General features: G+C 35.4%; 1 protein-coding gene and 1 pseudogene across 1 annotated transcript in view; both read right to left on the bottom strand.

Annotated features, from left to right (window-relative positions):
- Positions 1 to 828: 828 nt before the first annotated feature.
- On the bottom strand, positions 829 to 2,708 carry LOC131160956 (MDIS1-interacting receptor like kinase 2-like; annotated as a pseudogene).
- Positions 2,709 to 4,423: 1,715 nt separating this feature from the next.
- The window catches only part of LOC131160957 (probable leucine-rich repeat receptor-like protein kinase At1g35710), a 35,879-nt gene continuing 25,723 nt past the window's right edge, over positions 4,424 to 14,579 (bottom strand). Inside the window, exons 2-3 of the mRNA XM_058116826.1 lie at positions 6,502 to 7,951; positions 4,424 to 4,652 (exon numbers count right to left, since the gene is read on the bottom strand). Of these exons, the coding sequence (XP_057972809.1) occupies positions 4,424 to 4,652; positions 6,502 to 7,951 (1,679 nt within the window). The remainder of the gene's footprint in view (positions 4,653 to 6,501; positions 7,952 to 14,579) is intronic.

The raw sequence follows: 14,579 nt of genomic DNA on the forward strand, positions 1-14,579 counted from the left end.
TTTAAAAATTTTTATCACAAGTGAACAGTGCCAAAAGGCTATATATTTTTTTATAATTTTGTGAAAAACAAAAATTGTTTTATACAACTAAACTAGACGTGAACTTTTCTATGACTTTCGCTATTTAAGCGAGCTTTCTATACATAAGATCCTTAAGTGTTTTTAAATATTCGCAAAAGATACTTCGAATGACATATAATTACAATAATTTGAAGTAAATGTTTTCAAATTACTAGTTCAACTTAAGGAAATCTCAAAATTTGTGTTATCTCATCAAATACAACAAAAATTATTATGGAGAAAAGAATCTTAATTTAATAACAAAAAAATTGGGGTTCAAGAATTGACTAAACTACAATTTAATTGGCTAAATTGTAGTTTAAAATATATAATCTATAGTTTTTATATTTTAAATAAACTTTATTGTTAGAAAATATATAAAACTTTATAATTTTTTTGTACATTGTTTTTTCAAAAAAAAAAAAATCAGTTGTTTTATACCTCTTTTATATCTCTTAATTTTTAATTGATATATATATATATATATATATATATATATATATATATATATATATATATATATATATATGCTTGTGCAAACATACACATGAATGAGGTCAAAATAGAAAATTTCCTTTCCTACAAGTCGTGCTAACCTTGGACTGAAGGGGCAAGAGAAATCATCCCTGTTAACATACTCTCAAATTCAAAGATATTATACCCATAGTAAAATAAAAGTTTATAAAATTATCCTTTTCAACAAAAAAAAGCATAAAAATAAAATTATCATATATTATGTACAAAATGCATTCTCAAAAGTTTACCTACTTAGATATTTGTCGCCAAGATGTCATCCAGTGCAAGTGTGGAGAATGACTTCGGCAGAGGTGGCTTTTTAACTGATAATTTTTGTGATACTTGTCGCATTGTTGGTCGAATTTGAGGATTAGAGTACAAGCATGCAAATGCTAGCTTCACAATCCAGACCGCTTCATTTGCAAGTTTCTTTGTAGGAGGTGATAGACGTTGGTCTTCCACATCTTTCAATAGTACATGGTGAGTGGATAATGATGATGATGTTGATGGTAATGACGAGGAGAATGGTAGAGATGAGATGAGATCACCTGGATGCCTTCCCATAATTACTTCCATTGACACTACTCCAAAGCTATAAACATCACACTTCTCCGTCACTTTCATCGTATAGGAAAGCTCTGCATGCAAAAGATGCTTTTATTTAGTTAATTATAGTTTCTTACATTTGCTCTTGAAAGTTGTTATCATTCACTATTATTGTTGTATAAAGAGACCAAGTTTTGAATAACATTCTGACTAAAACAGATTTTCGCATCATGTCTATTAGTCTTTTAATCACAATTGTAACACAATTAATATTTGTTATAAAAGAAAATACGAATTGTATCCTTTTTGGGTACAATTTAAGTTAGAAAATTCAAATTGTATCTATTAGAATTCCAATGTTGAGATGTTAGTCACAACTCCTAATAATGAGTTTCGAGATATATAAGTTAAGGGAAATTGCAAGTTAATTATTGAAAATACATTTAATAAAATAAGATCCTTTACTTGGATGTGCATTAAATAAGATCCTTTATTGGGATCTCGTTGCACGCCCTTGTATTGATTTTTTAAAATAGAGACCAAAGGTTATTTAGCATAAAGAAACGAATAGATTTAACATTATCATAAACTAGTTGTATAAAACACATTTAAGTTTATCATAGCTTAACAAGAAAAATTTTTTTTCAAGGCTAATGATCATAGCTTAAAAGTTTAAGAATATTTTAAAATATACCATTTTCAAATACTCAAATATGGGAACTAATTATGAATTTCAATATCAAGGGACAGACGTTTAAGAAAATTTTTTTTTAAAGTTCTATAGCTTTTTATATTTTCATTGTAGCAAAACACAAAAGAAAAAAATTATAATCTCTTCATTATTTTTTTTAACAAAAAAAAAGATTTATTCTCTACTTTTTTTTTTTTTGTATATAATTCTTATTATTTTGCATTGAAACTTAGAAAGGCAAGTGAAGACAAAGAATAAATAATTACCTGGAGTTGTGTATCCAATTGTCCCAGCCAATGAACTCCAATTGGAGGAATCATGCTTGCCTAGCAGTCCCAAAATCAGACACATGAGCTTCGTACTCCAAATCCAACAAAACATTGTTACTGGATATGTCACGATGAATTATGGGGGGTGAACAATCATGGTGCAAGTAGGACAAAGCATTTGCAATTCCTCTCACCACATTTACCCTCCTACTCCAGTTCAACTCCATTGTTTGTTCTCGATTACCATTGCTTAGCATCTTCCCCAAGCTTCCTCTCTCTATAAACTGGTAAACAAGAAGGGATTGCTCTACATGTGAGCAAAACCCACAAAGCTTCACAATGTTTCGATGGCTTATTTCCGTCAATGCTCGAACCTCACTTTCGAAAGCTTTTGAATTGTCCATGGACTCGTCATCTTGTAAAGGATGAAGTTTCTTCACGGCAACAACTTGGCTAGTGCTAGGCAACTTCGCTTTGTAAACAACTCCATATCCTCCTACTCCGATGCAATACTTAGAATTAAATCCCTCTATGGCTTCGACTATTTGTTTGTAAACCATCATCCCGTCATACTTCCAAACTGCAAAAATATTTTCATTTTGCATTTCCCTTGGTTGGTTATCCATTTTTTTTTTTCTCTAGAACCAAGGAGAAAAAAAACTCCAACTATAATGAGTATGAAAAATACTATTGCCATGATGGAGACTACAGTCAAGATCATGATTTTGTTTCCCTTTTTTTCATGAGAAATGTGACTCGTCGTAGAGGGACAAGCTTCCAAACCTAGGACACTGCCACATAAGCTTGTGTTTCTATAGGAATCAATTTGAGCAATTTGAAAGGGCTTGGTCGTAGGATTAGGGCCCTCTAAGTGCTTATTGTAGGATATGTCGACAGATGTCAAAGCAATGAGATTATCAAAGGTGGATGGAATTGAACCAGAGAATCCATTGTGGGAGAGATTCAATGTTTCCAACATATTCAATTCGCCAACCTGTTGTGGTATCTTTCCAACCAACAAATTCATGCTTAGATCGAGAAATTGTGAAAATTTTAACTTTCCAATTTGAAATGGCAGAGTTCCTTCAAATCTGTTATTAGACATATTCAACATCCACAATCTTGGATACTCCCCTATTTCTTTTTGAATTAAGCCACTTAGATTATTTGATGCCATGCTAAGACGTTCTAGACTTGAAAGCATTAGAATTTCTAATGGAATAGTGTCTAAAAGCTTGTTGTTGTCTAGCCAAAGGTCTGACATTGATGTCAATCTCCCAAGTTCCTTTGGGATCTTCCCAACAAGGTTATTTGAGGAGAGGTCAAGCACTTGTAGTTTTGTAGCTTCGCCAAGTTCAAGAGGAATCTCACCTGATATTTTATTGGAGAGTTTTAGGGCCGTCATTTGATAGCATTGGCCCCACTTATAAGAAAGCTGTAGACACCCTATTTTTGTCCTAGTCAAACAGAATAAGGGGTTCCCTCTTATTATTTTCATTATTATTATTATTACTTTACTATTATTATTTTTGATATATTATTATAGTTATTATTGTTATTATTATTATCTTTAACTGTAAATATAATTATTATTATTATTACTATTTTACTATTATCATTTTAATTATTATTCTTATTATTACCACCATTATTATTATTATTATTATTATTATTATTATTATTATTATTGTCATTATTATTTTTAGTATTTATTGTTATTATTATTATTTTATTATTGTTACTTTATTATTACTATTTTCATTATTTTAATCATTCTTATTATTACCTTACTATAATTATTTTTGCTATTTCCATCTTTATTAGTATTATCATTATTTTCAAACCTGATTATTATTATTATTATTATTATTATTATTATTAATATATTATTATTATAATTATTATTATCATATTAGTATTATTATTATTTCCATATATTTTATTACCATAAAGGTATAGAAAAGAATACAAAAAATGAAAAAAAGAAAAGAAAAGGAGGAGCAGAGGCTAGGGTTTTCCAATATTTTATAAAGAGGGGGGGGGGGGGGGGGGCGGCGCTCGCATTTGAAGGGGCGCTGCACACACAGCACAGATAGAGGGGGGCAACTTCTTCTTCTTCTTCTTTTTCTTCCTCTTCTTCTTCTACCATCTCGCTCTCGTCTCTCCAAAATCAGTCCCTGACCCGAACGACCATCCAATCCGCCGCTGCTTCAAACCAACCACACCACGGCAGCCCCTCGTCTCCAACCATCACCTGCAACCAGCAGCCGCCGACAAACACCACGAGCCCCTACCTGCTGCCGTCACTGCTGGAGACCCGTGAACCACCCGTGACCAACCTTCAATACATCCACGGCACCAGAAATCCGAGGACATCTCCACCCTCTGTTCCGGCCACCTTCTTTGCTGCAACTCTGGCAAACTCCCTCAGAACCCAACGAGCACAGCAGACTATCACAGCCCAGCCCTGACCTCCAGCTTCTCTGTAGACCACCTTCTCTCTCAAAGACCAGAAGATGAGTCCAGCCATCGTCTTCGGCGTCCCTCCGTCACGCCCACAGCCACAATCCCTGACAGTAAGCTCTCTTTGCACACCAACACACTCACACCATACACACACACACTGAACATGCACTGATATATATATATATATATATATATATATATGTATGTATGTATGTATGTATATTTCTTTTGGTTTTATTTATTTATTAATTTATATTTATTTATTTATTTTTTGCAGGATTTTTTTTTTCTTCTTTCATAATAATGTATATTCAAGTTTACATCTAACCTCAATTTTTTATTTATTGCAGGATTTTTTTTTTCTTGTTTTCTTTTATATGTTGACCGTATTGTTATTATCATTCTAATATTTAAGGTGTTTATATTTAATGTCTTGGTCAAACATTTGATTTTTAAGGTTTGCACATTTATTAAACATCATGATATTACTTACCATTGTAAATTTAGTTTTATTATTTATATTTTTGTCTTTATGTGAGTTTAAGTATTTTTTTTTTTCATTGTATATATAGGTTTTGGATTTATTGTCATTGTATTGGTTATATATTTAGGGTTTTTGATTTATTGCATTCACATCGTTAGGTTTGTCTAATTGTTATTACATTAATCATCTTTATTATTTATATTTAATTGGGGTCTTGGATCAATTATTGTTGAGTGTTGTTTATATATTTATATTATTATTGTTATTAATCGCATTGTATATTATTGCACATTAATGTTTAATTCATTGTCATACTTATTCTTGCATGTCCATATATTGATTTTCGAATCGGGTAGTTTTCAGGTTATATAGCTTACATGTTAATTACAGGATTAATTTATCTCTTTAATTATTTCCATATTGTACATGTTTTCATTAATTATATGTTTAAATTAAAGCAGGTTTAGTATTATTAATATATGCTTATTATTACTAATAGTATTATTGCCATAATTATTATATATACATACATACACATATTTTTAGAGGTGGGCTAATATTGTATATCTTGGAACGTGGTATTATTATTACTATCCTTTTTGTGCAAGTATATATGTATATTAGCGTGTGTATAGTCACATATTATTATTTCCATATATTAGGGTACATGCCATTCATTATTATCATACGTATATATACATGTGTCGAGTTATTAATATTATTATTATTATTATTATTGTTGTTGTAGATCATTACTATTACTATCATTATTATTATTTTATGATAATTTATTATTATTATTATTATTATTATTATTATTATATTTTTTTTCTTAAGTATTTTTGATTTTTTCATCCCTATGATTTTAATGCGGAGGTATGAGCCTTCGGGCTTCACGTACCTTTAGCTCTGAGGGAATATATATATATATATATATATATGTATATATATTACATTTATTTATTTATTTATTTTTCATGTGTATTTATAAATTTATAAAAGGAGTAATTTAAAGACTTTTTAAATTAATTTAGGGATAATTCTAAATTAATTAGGTACCGTTCGTAAGAACAGGCGCGTAAGGGGTGCTCGTACGTTTCCCTCGCGTAACCGCACTCCCGACCCCGGCTCTGGTAACGTAGGCACATTCTACCCCTAACGGGGTAGTAATCATGTGTTCTAACCACACTAAAAAGTTAGTAGCGACTCTGACATTCTCTATTTTTCCTTGAAATTTAAATTGATTTTTATTTCGCCGCCTGAGGCACATGCACTCCGGGACGTTGTGACACTCACCATAGAATTTATTGTTGCTGAAATCCATATAATTTAAATTTGGGTATATGCCAAAATGTTCTGATATGTTTCTAGTGAATTGATTCCTTCCTAGCCTAACCCTAACTAGGGTAGTACAGTTCCTTAATATTTTTGCAATGGAACCTATGAAATGGTTATCTTCTATAAGAAACTTCTCAAGCAAACCCCCAAGGCATGTATTGTCTGGAAAATGGTTGATAAATTTGTTATCAGATAAAGCCAGAAGCCTCAAATGTGTAAGATTATTCATCTCTTGAGGAATGGAGCCATAAAATTTGTTTGAAAACAAGCATAAGTCTCGAAGAGACTTCAATTTCCCTATTTCTGGAGGGAGTAGGCCTGAAAATAGATTTCCATGGAGTGCTAGGGTGGTGAGCTTAGTAAAATTTCCAATTGTGAGTGGAATGGTTCCTGTTAGGTTGTTACTTGACAATGCAAGGTAATTGAGAGACGTAAGTATTCCTATCTCTCGAGGAATAGATCCAGAAAGCATGTTATGATGAAGGTACAAGGTGGTCAAGTTGCCCAAGTCTTCTATAGTAGTTGGGATTGGCCCTATGAGGTTGTTACCTGACAATGAAAGGCTATTGAGAGACTTAAGCATTCCTATCTCTCGAGGAATATATCTAGAAAGCATGTTATGACGAAGGTACAGGGTGGTCAAGTTGGCCAAGTCTCCTATAGTAGTTGGGATTGGCCCTGTGAGGTTGTTAATTGACAAGTCAAGGTCATTGAGAGACTTAAGCATTCCTATCTCTCGAGGAATAGATCCAGTAAGTTCGTTTACCCCAAGGTACAAAGTGGTCAAGTTTTTTAAATTTCTTATCGAACCTGGAATTGAACCCGTGAGATTGTTATATGACAATGCAAGAAAAATAAGAGACTTAAGCATTCCTATCTCTCGAGGAATAGATCCAGAAAGCATGTTATTATCAAGGTACAAGGTGATCAAGTTGCCCAAGTCTCCTATAGTAGTTGGGATCAGCCCTGTGAGGTTGTTACCTGACAAAACAAGGCCATTGAGAGACTTAAGCATTCCCATCTCTCGAGGAATAGATCCAAAAAGCATGTTGTCATAAAGGTACAAGGTGGTCAAGTTGCCCAAGTCTCCTATAGTAGTTGGGATTGACCCTGTGAGGTTGTGACCTGATAATTGAAGGTCATTGAGAGACTTAAGCATTCCTATCTCTCGAGGAATAGATCCAGAAAGCATGTTGTGATGAAGGCACAGGGTGGTCAAGTTGCTCAAGTCTCCTATAGTAGTTGGGATTGATCCTGTGAGGTTGTTAACTGACAAATCAAGGGCATTGAGAGACTTGAGCATTCCTAGATTGGAGGGAATGTTTACGAAGAGGATGTTGTTGCTAAGATCAAGCTTTTCGAGGTGTTGGAAGGACGAGAAATTAAAACTATGGAGCGTACCTCTCAAAGCAAGGCTTGTGAGGTTTACATATGCAATGCCCCTAATGGACTTGTGACGCCCAATTCCAATCCATCGATTGCAAGGGTCGGTTCCAACCCAAGAGGACAAAATAGATTGGCTGTGGTTGTCAAGGCTTGTCTTCCATTCCACCAAAGCGTTTGTTACAGAAGTAGTGGTGACTAAAGCAGAAACAAAAGCAGTGCAATAACAAGGAGGAGGAGGAGGGGATGCAAGAAAGAGGAGGAACAAGAGAAGGAAGGAAAGAAGCCGCGGGGGGGGGGGGGGGGGTAGACATTGGTTTTCCTATATATCTATGACTGCTGGGTATATAAAATGGATGGGTGGTTAGGATTGGGATGCAGAGGGTAAAGGCATAATGAGTGGTATTTATAGACAATGGAGATGGAAGGGATGGTTTAAATGAAAGAAGTAGATGGGCCCTCTTGGCTATAGGATGGCTCCAAAAGTGAGACGAAAGTGAGCTCTTCTTAGCTTGAAATTGATTTGAAGAGCTCAAATATTGCAAGTAATGAAACACAACAAATAAATAAGTAAAACATTTCATTATTATTTTATATAAATCGATAAATATGCTTCTAATTTTGTCTTTGGCAACAGCATCACTTTATAAATATGTTTATTATTTCTTTTTTGCGCAGTGAACTTAGGTAATACTGAGAGTTCCAAAATTGCACGTAATATATAAAGTATGAATGAGTCATTTATAAATTTGGTTTAGGTATAAAATTGTCCTTTAAGAATAGTCAACAAATAAATAATATTTTTTATGATGAGATATTGTTCGCTTTGATCCACAAAAGATAACTTACAAAGTTAAAGTCTAAATATTTTTATATCATCAATTTATCATGACAGGTAGTTATAATGACAGTTAGGCTAACTAAATTAATTAATTCATTAATTGGCTTGTGTACCTAGTAGTATTAACAACATTAATAGATGGTGGCGATTATTCTTATGGATATGAACCTTTTTTTTTTTTTTTTTTTAACTTTTACGTCATGTCACGACATCCCGGACCCGGCCCAGAGAACCAATCTATGCTTTAAAAAATTGGTTCGGCTTGCAAACTGGGAAGAATGGATGGAAATGTGTGATTTTAAAGAATGTGATTTTTGTGGAAAACGATGTGTGGTGGAGTCGCTACTAACCTTTGGAAGTGTGGTTAGAACACTTGATTGCTACCCCATTAAGGGTAGAATTGGCCTGCGTTACCAGAATCGGGCTCAAGAGTACGGTTACGCGAGGGGAAGGTATTAGCACCCCCTACACGCCCGTTCTTACGAACGGTACCAGATTAATAAAGAATTATCCCGAAATAGATGTAATAAGTCTCTAAAGATTACTCCCTTTCAAAAATCAAAAGAATGAAAATACTATATAGGTATTCCCTCATAACCGGGGCAATCTAGTACTCCGAAGAGTCAATGTTATTGTTTGCAATCATCGGGTAGGAAAATTGAAGATAGGATACAAAATACGTTCCTAGGGTTTTGAAATCTATAGGTTTTTTTTAGTATAAAAAATAATATTCCGAGAGGTTTTTGAAATTTGTTTGGGATTGGAATAATTTTTTGTGCCTAAAAAGATATTTTTGTGATTTTTCCTAAGTGTGAAAATGATTTTTGTGATTTTTATGATTTTTACCGAACTTTCAAAATAACACAAATAAAATCAGTAGAAATCAAAATGTGAAAATATTTTTGGAATTTCTGAGAATTTTGAGATTTTTGTGAATTTTCTAGATATAATAATAGTATATACAAGCGAAATGGAGAAAACCGGGGTGAATCGGTCCGGGAATGGTGAACCGGTTAAACGTTGACCAGTTTGGGAGAAAACCAGTTTAAGGTTTTGGTCGAGACAATTGATTTTTCGGGGTTTTCCAATGTACTTTCGAATACAACAGAATTTTAAACAACAATCATGAAAGTCATAGTTTTAAAGATATGACTTTAAAATGTATTTTTGAAAATTTTGAATGTAAGGAAACAGATCTAACCTTTACCAAACATGTTGGAAACTTTCTTAGATTTTCTTCAAAAATTTTCAAATGTAAATAAGTTTCAAAGCCTTAAAAATTTTTGAATTTTCTTTGAAAATTTTTCTGAATTTTTGTTTCTTTTATGAAATTTCTTTTTTTATTTTTATGGGTTAAAAAGAAGCTATTTAAAATAAAAAATGAACAATCAAATAAAATCAAATAAAATCAAATAAACTAGCAGAGGCCGGTTCGGGAAAGGGGGCGGAGATGTAACATAGGAAGAGAAAGTTCGTTGGTTTTACCTATCATCTTTTTCTCCTCTGGTCTTCCTCTCTTATTTGTGAATCTGCAGGGGTTAGTCTACATCGCATTCCCAAGGGTTGTTCTTGAGCTCTGATTCGAGGCACTACTGAGTACCTTCTTCAGATGGGGTGACCCGGCACCGGTAGGAAAAGGGATCAGTCGACCGCTTGATCTTCTTTCGTTTTCCTCTGCTCCGGTTTTCTTTTCCTGTTGGTGAGTCTACTAGGGCCGCTCTACAGCGTCTTCCTGAGAGTTGTTCTTGAGCTCTGATTCGAGGCACTATGTAGTGCCTTCTTCAAATGGGGGGACTCAGCACCGATAGAAAACGGGATCAGTCGACCTCTTGATCTTCACTTAAAAAAACTAACTTCACAAACTTATAACAGAAAACTTCAATATTTGAAATCTTCTCCTTACCACCACTAAGAACTCTCCCCCTTGTGCTTGGAATGAGAGGGCTTATTATAGACTTAGCTTGGGGCAAGCATGGGAAATAAGACATAGGGGAGTCATGATGGGGGGAACCAAGTATGGGGGGAAGAATGATGAAGAGAAATTAGCATGGGAAGAATGATAAAAGGAGATAACATGACATGTAGTGAGTGATGATGGAGGGAACAAAGTATGAGATGAAGAATGATGAAAGGAATATAGCATGAGAAGAATGATAAAGGGAGGAAACATGGCATGTGGTGAGTGATGATGAAGGGAACAAAGTATGAGATGAAGAATGATGAAGGGAATATAGCAAGAGAAGATTGATAAAGGGAGGAAACATGACATGTGGTGAGTGATGATGGGGGGAACAAAGTATGAGATGAAGAATGATGAAAGGAATATAGCATGAGAAGAATGATAAAGGGAGGAAACATGACATGTGGTGAGTGATGATGGAGGGAACAAAGTATGGGATGAGGAATGATGAAGGGAATATAGCATGGGAAGATTGATAAAGGGAGGAAACATGACATGTGGTGAGTGATGATGGGGGGAACAAAGTGTGGGATGAAGAATTATGAAGGGAGTATAGCATGAAAAGAATGATAAAGGGAGGAAACATGACATGTGGTGAGTGATGATGGGGGAACAAAGTATGCTTGCATTTGACAAATTAAAATACAAAATAATAATAATAATAATAATAATTATAATAATAATAATAATAATAATAATATGAGGGTCCTAGAAGCTGTGCGGAGCCCATCGAAGATGTGTGGGGCCCACGCGCCATGTGGGGTCCATAAGTCGTTTCAGGGTTACAGGAACCCGAACTAGCAAGGCACCGGATATGTGGATCCGAGCTAGCGTACCAAAGGGGGTAACATGCATCGGATGTAGGAATCCGAGCTAGCGTACTAAGAGAGGTGGGGCCCACAAAATATGTGGGGCCCAATAGAGATATGTGGGGCCCACAAGCTATGTGGGGTCCACGCACCATTTGAAGAACCCGAGCTAGCAGGTGCAAGCATGCCAAAAGAGGTAACGTGCATCAGACGTAGGGATCTGAGCTAACATACTAGAGGGGTAACATGCATCGGATGTAGGAATCCAAGCTAGCGTACCAAAGAGCGTAACGTGCATCGGATGTAGGAATCTAGGCTAGCGTACCAGAAGATGTGGGGCCCACAAACCATGTGGGGCCCAATGGAGATATGTGGGGCCCACAAGCAATGTGGGGTCCACGAACCATTTACGGGTTATAGGAACACGAGCCAGCAGGCAGAAGTATGCCAAAGGAGGTAACGTGCATCGGATGTAAGAATCCGAACTAGCGTACCAAAGGGGGTAACGTGCACCGGATGTACAAATCCGAACTAGCATACCAGGAGGGGTAACGTGGACCGGATGTAGGAATCCAAGTTAGCGTACCAGAAGATGTGGGGCCCACAAACTATGTCGAGCCCAATGAAGATATGTAGGGCCCACAAGCAATGTGGGGTGCACGAACCTTTTAAGGGTTATAGGAACACGAGCCAGCAGGCAGAAGCATGCCAAAGGAGGTAACGTGCATCGGATGTAGGAATCCGAACTAGCGTACCAAAGGGGGTAACGTGCACCGGATGTAGGAATCCGCGCTAGCGTACCAAAGGGGGTAACGTGCATCGGATGTATGAATCCGAGCTAGCGTACTAGGAGGGGTAACGTGCATCGGATGTAGGAATCCGAGCTAGCGTACCAGAAGATGTGGGGCCCACAAACCATGTGGGGCCCAATGAAGATATGTGAGGCCCATAAGCAATGTGGGGTTCACGAACCTTTTAAGGGTTATAGGAACACGAGCCAGCAGACAGAAGCATGCCAAAGGAGGTAACGTGCATAAGAAAACAAATTTCCATCTTGGTTTGCTCTCCAACATGTTGGCTTAGATCTGTTTCATATTCAGTGTGACTTGTGCTTAAACGTGTTAATTTTATTGAAAATTTTTAAATGAAAATTTTGCTTGCCACAGTGACTTTGGTTTTGCCATATGATCCCTGCTTTAAACTTATTTAATATTTCTAGATCTATATGGTTGCATTTTTCTGGTCATATTATGAATCATGCTTAAATGATAAACCAAAAAAATAATGTTTACTTGAATTTTTAAATTAAAGTATCTTTTTCAGCAAGCATATGCCCCCAATATTTACCGAAAATTTTGAGGGGATATATTTTTATACATATATATACATATTGTTAGCTTTGATGTATTCCCAAGAGAGTGGTGAATTGAGTATTAAAAATTATTCCTAGGTTTATCCAAATCAACAGCACTAATTCACAACCTAGAGTTTGTCTAAGTATTCCCAAATGCGTAGATAAATGTAAGATGCTGAAATTTAAACCACGCGTAGCATTCACACAATAACATACATGTGGAGGGATGTAAATTGCGGAAATATAAACAGTGCACACACGATATGTTATTAGAGTTCGGCCAATACTGCCTACGTCCTCGCCTTGGCTCACCAGCACAAGGATTCCACTATTGCTCACTTAACAGGTGGAGCGAAACCGTTTACAACCAGGTCAATTAGCGGGGCTGACTTCAACCTACACCTTACCAGGATAGTACACCTAACTTTCCTAACCAGGTCTAAGCCAATCCAAGACTATTCAATTGGACTAGTCTCCCTTTTCAAGCCCACATCTGGAATACTAATATTCAATACAATTTTGCATACAAATAAAGTGCTTCTACTTCAAGCACATATGTACTACAATACAACACAGTATAATCAATGCATATCAATATGTATGAACTATAAGCTCAGTGCTCTATATATGCAATCAACACTCAGAATAATGACTTTATCTAATCAACCACAAGAGTGTATTCTAGAACTATTTTGAAACTATGTACCAATATATCTCAATCACAAGCTTAGGGTTTCAAAGATTTCTACCAAGAGTATTCTAAATATTTTTAAACAATATTTTCTCAATATTCAAGCATAAGTAGATATTTAAAAATAAGCTTGTAAAGAGATTTTTGCGCACACAAAAATACAAGCCCACATAAGTCTTGCAATAACAATGCAAAGACTCACTTAGTTATAGGATTTTTCCCACACAAGATTTATCAAATTAAATCGGTGGAAAAATCCTTACTTAACTCTCAATATGAAAATCAAATATCAATCAAATGTAATGAGAGTTTCTAGCAATGTAGAACAATGTATAAACACTCACAAGGTTTGGTTTAGCAAGAGAATGATAATATGAGAGTGTATGGGCGTTGAATGAACAAATATGGCTTAGGAAATTTGAGAGGACTTTCAGTTAATCTTATTTGCTAATCACTCTCTAATCCAAGAAAACAAGTGTGTATATATAGACAAGGGCATATTATGATCGTTGGGGGACACATAGGGTATTCTTAATTTTGTTTTAAAATGTTTAGGAAAATTAACCTTGTTTAACACTTCTTAACTGTGGTGAAAAATAAAACAACCCGAGAGTTTCGGGTGCCCGATCCACGGTTTGGTCACCCAAACAGACTCAGTTCAAAAAGTTATTTTTGAACGTTTGGGTGCCCGAGTATAGGTTCAATTTGCTGAACCAGGGCGATTTCCATTCTGTCCACATTTCGGTCGCCTAGTTTAGAGTTCGGTAGCCCGAATTTGTCAATTCGGGTCGCCCGAGGGTATTTTGAACGCAAGAGTTTGGGCGCCTGAGTTGTTAGAAAAAGTTAGAATGGACGTTCGATTGACTGAGAAAGATACGCTCATTTTTAGTTCGGTCGTCTGACGCCAAGTCAACTTTTTGACTAGTCAAGGGTTCAGTCGCCCGAAATCAGGTCAATTATTGACTTAGTTCAACATTCGGTCGACTGAGGCAAAATACACTGCCAACTTCGGTCGCCCAAAGTCACAAGATTTTGCATATTAAGCCCAATTTCAAAACATAAGATTCTCTAGATAATATATCTGATGATGGGGACAATCCAAAGTGTAAATGTGAGGACCTAGGGTCTTTCTAAAGTCTTTTTGAGTTAACCCCAAAAATTCAGCGTCGAT

This window comes from Malania oleifera, chromosome 7, assembly GCF_029873635.1.
Source record: "Malania oleifera isolate guangnan ecotype guangnan chromosome 7, ASM2987363v1, whole genome shotgun sequence".
Lineage (NCBI taxonomy): Eukaryota > Viridiplantae > Streptophyta > Magnoliopsida > Santalales > Ximeniaceae > Malania > Malania oleifera.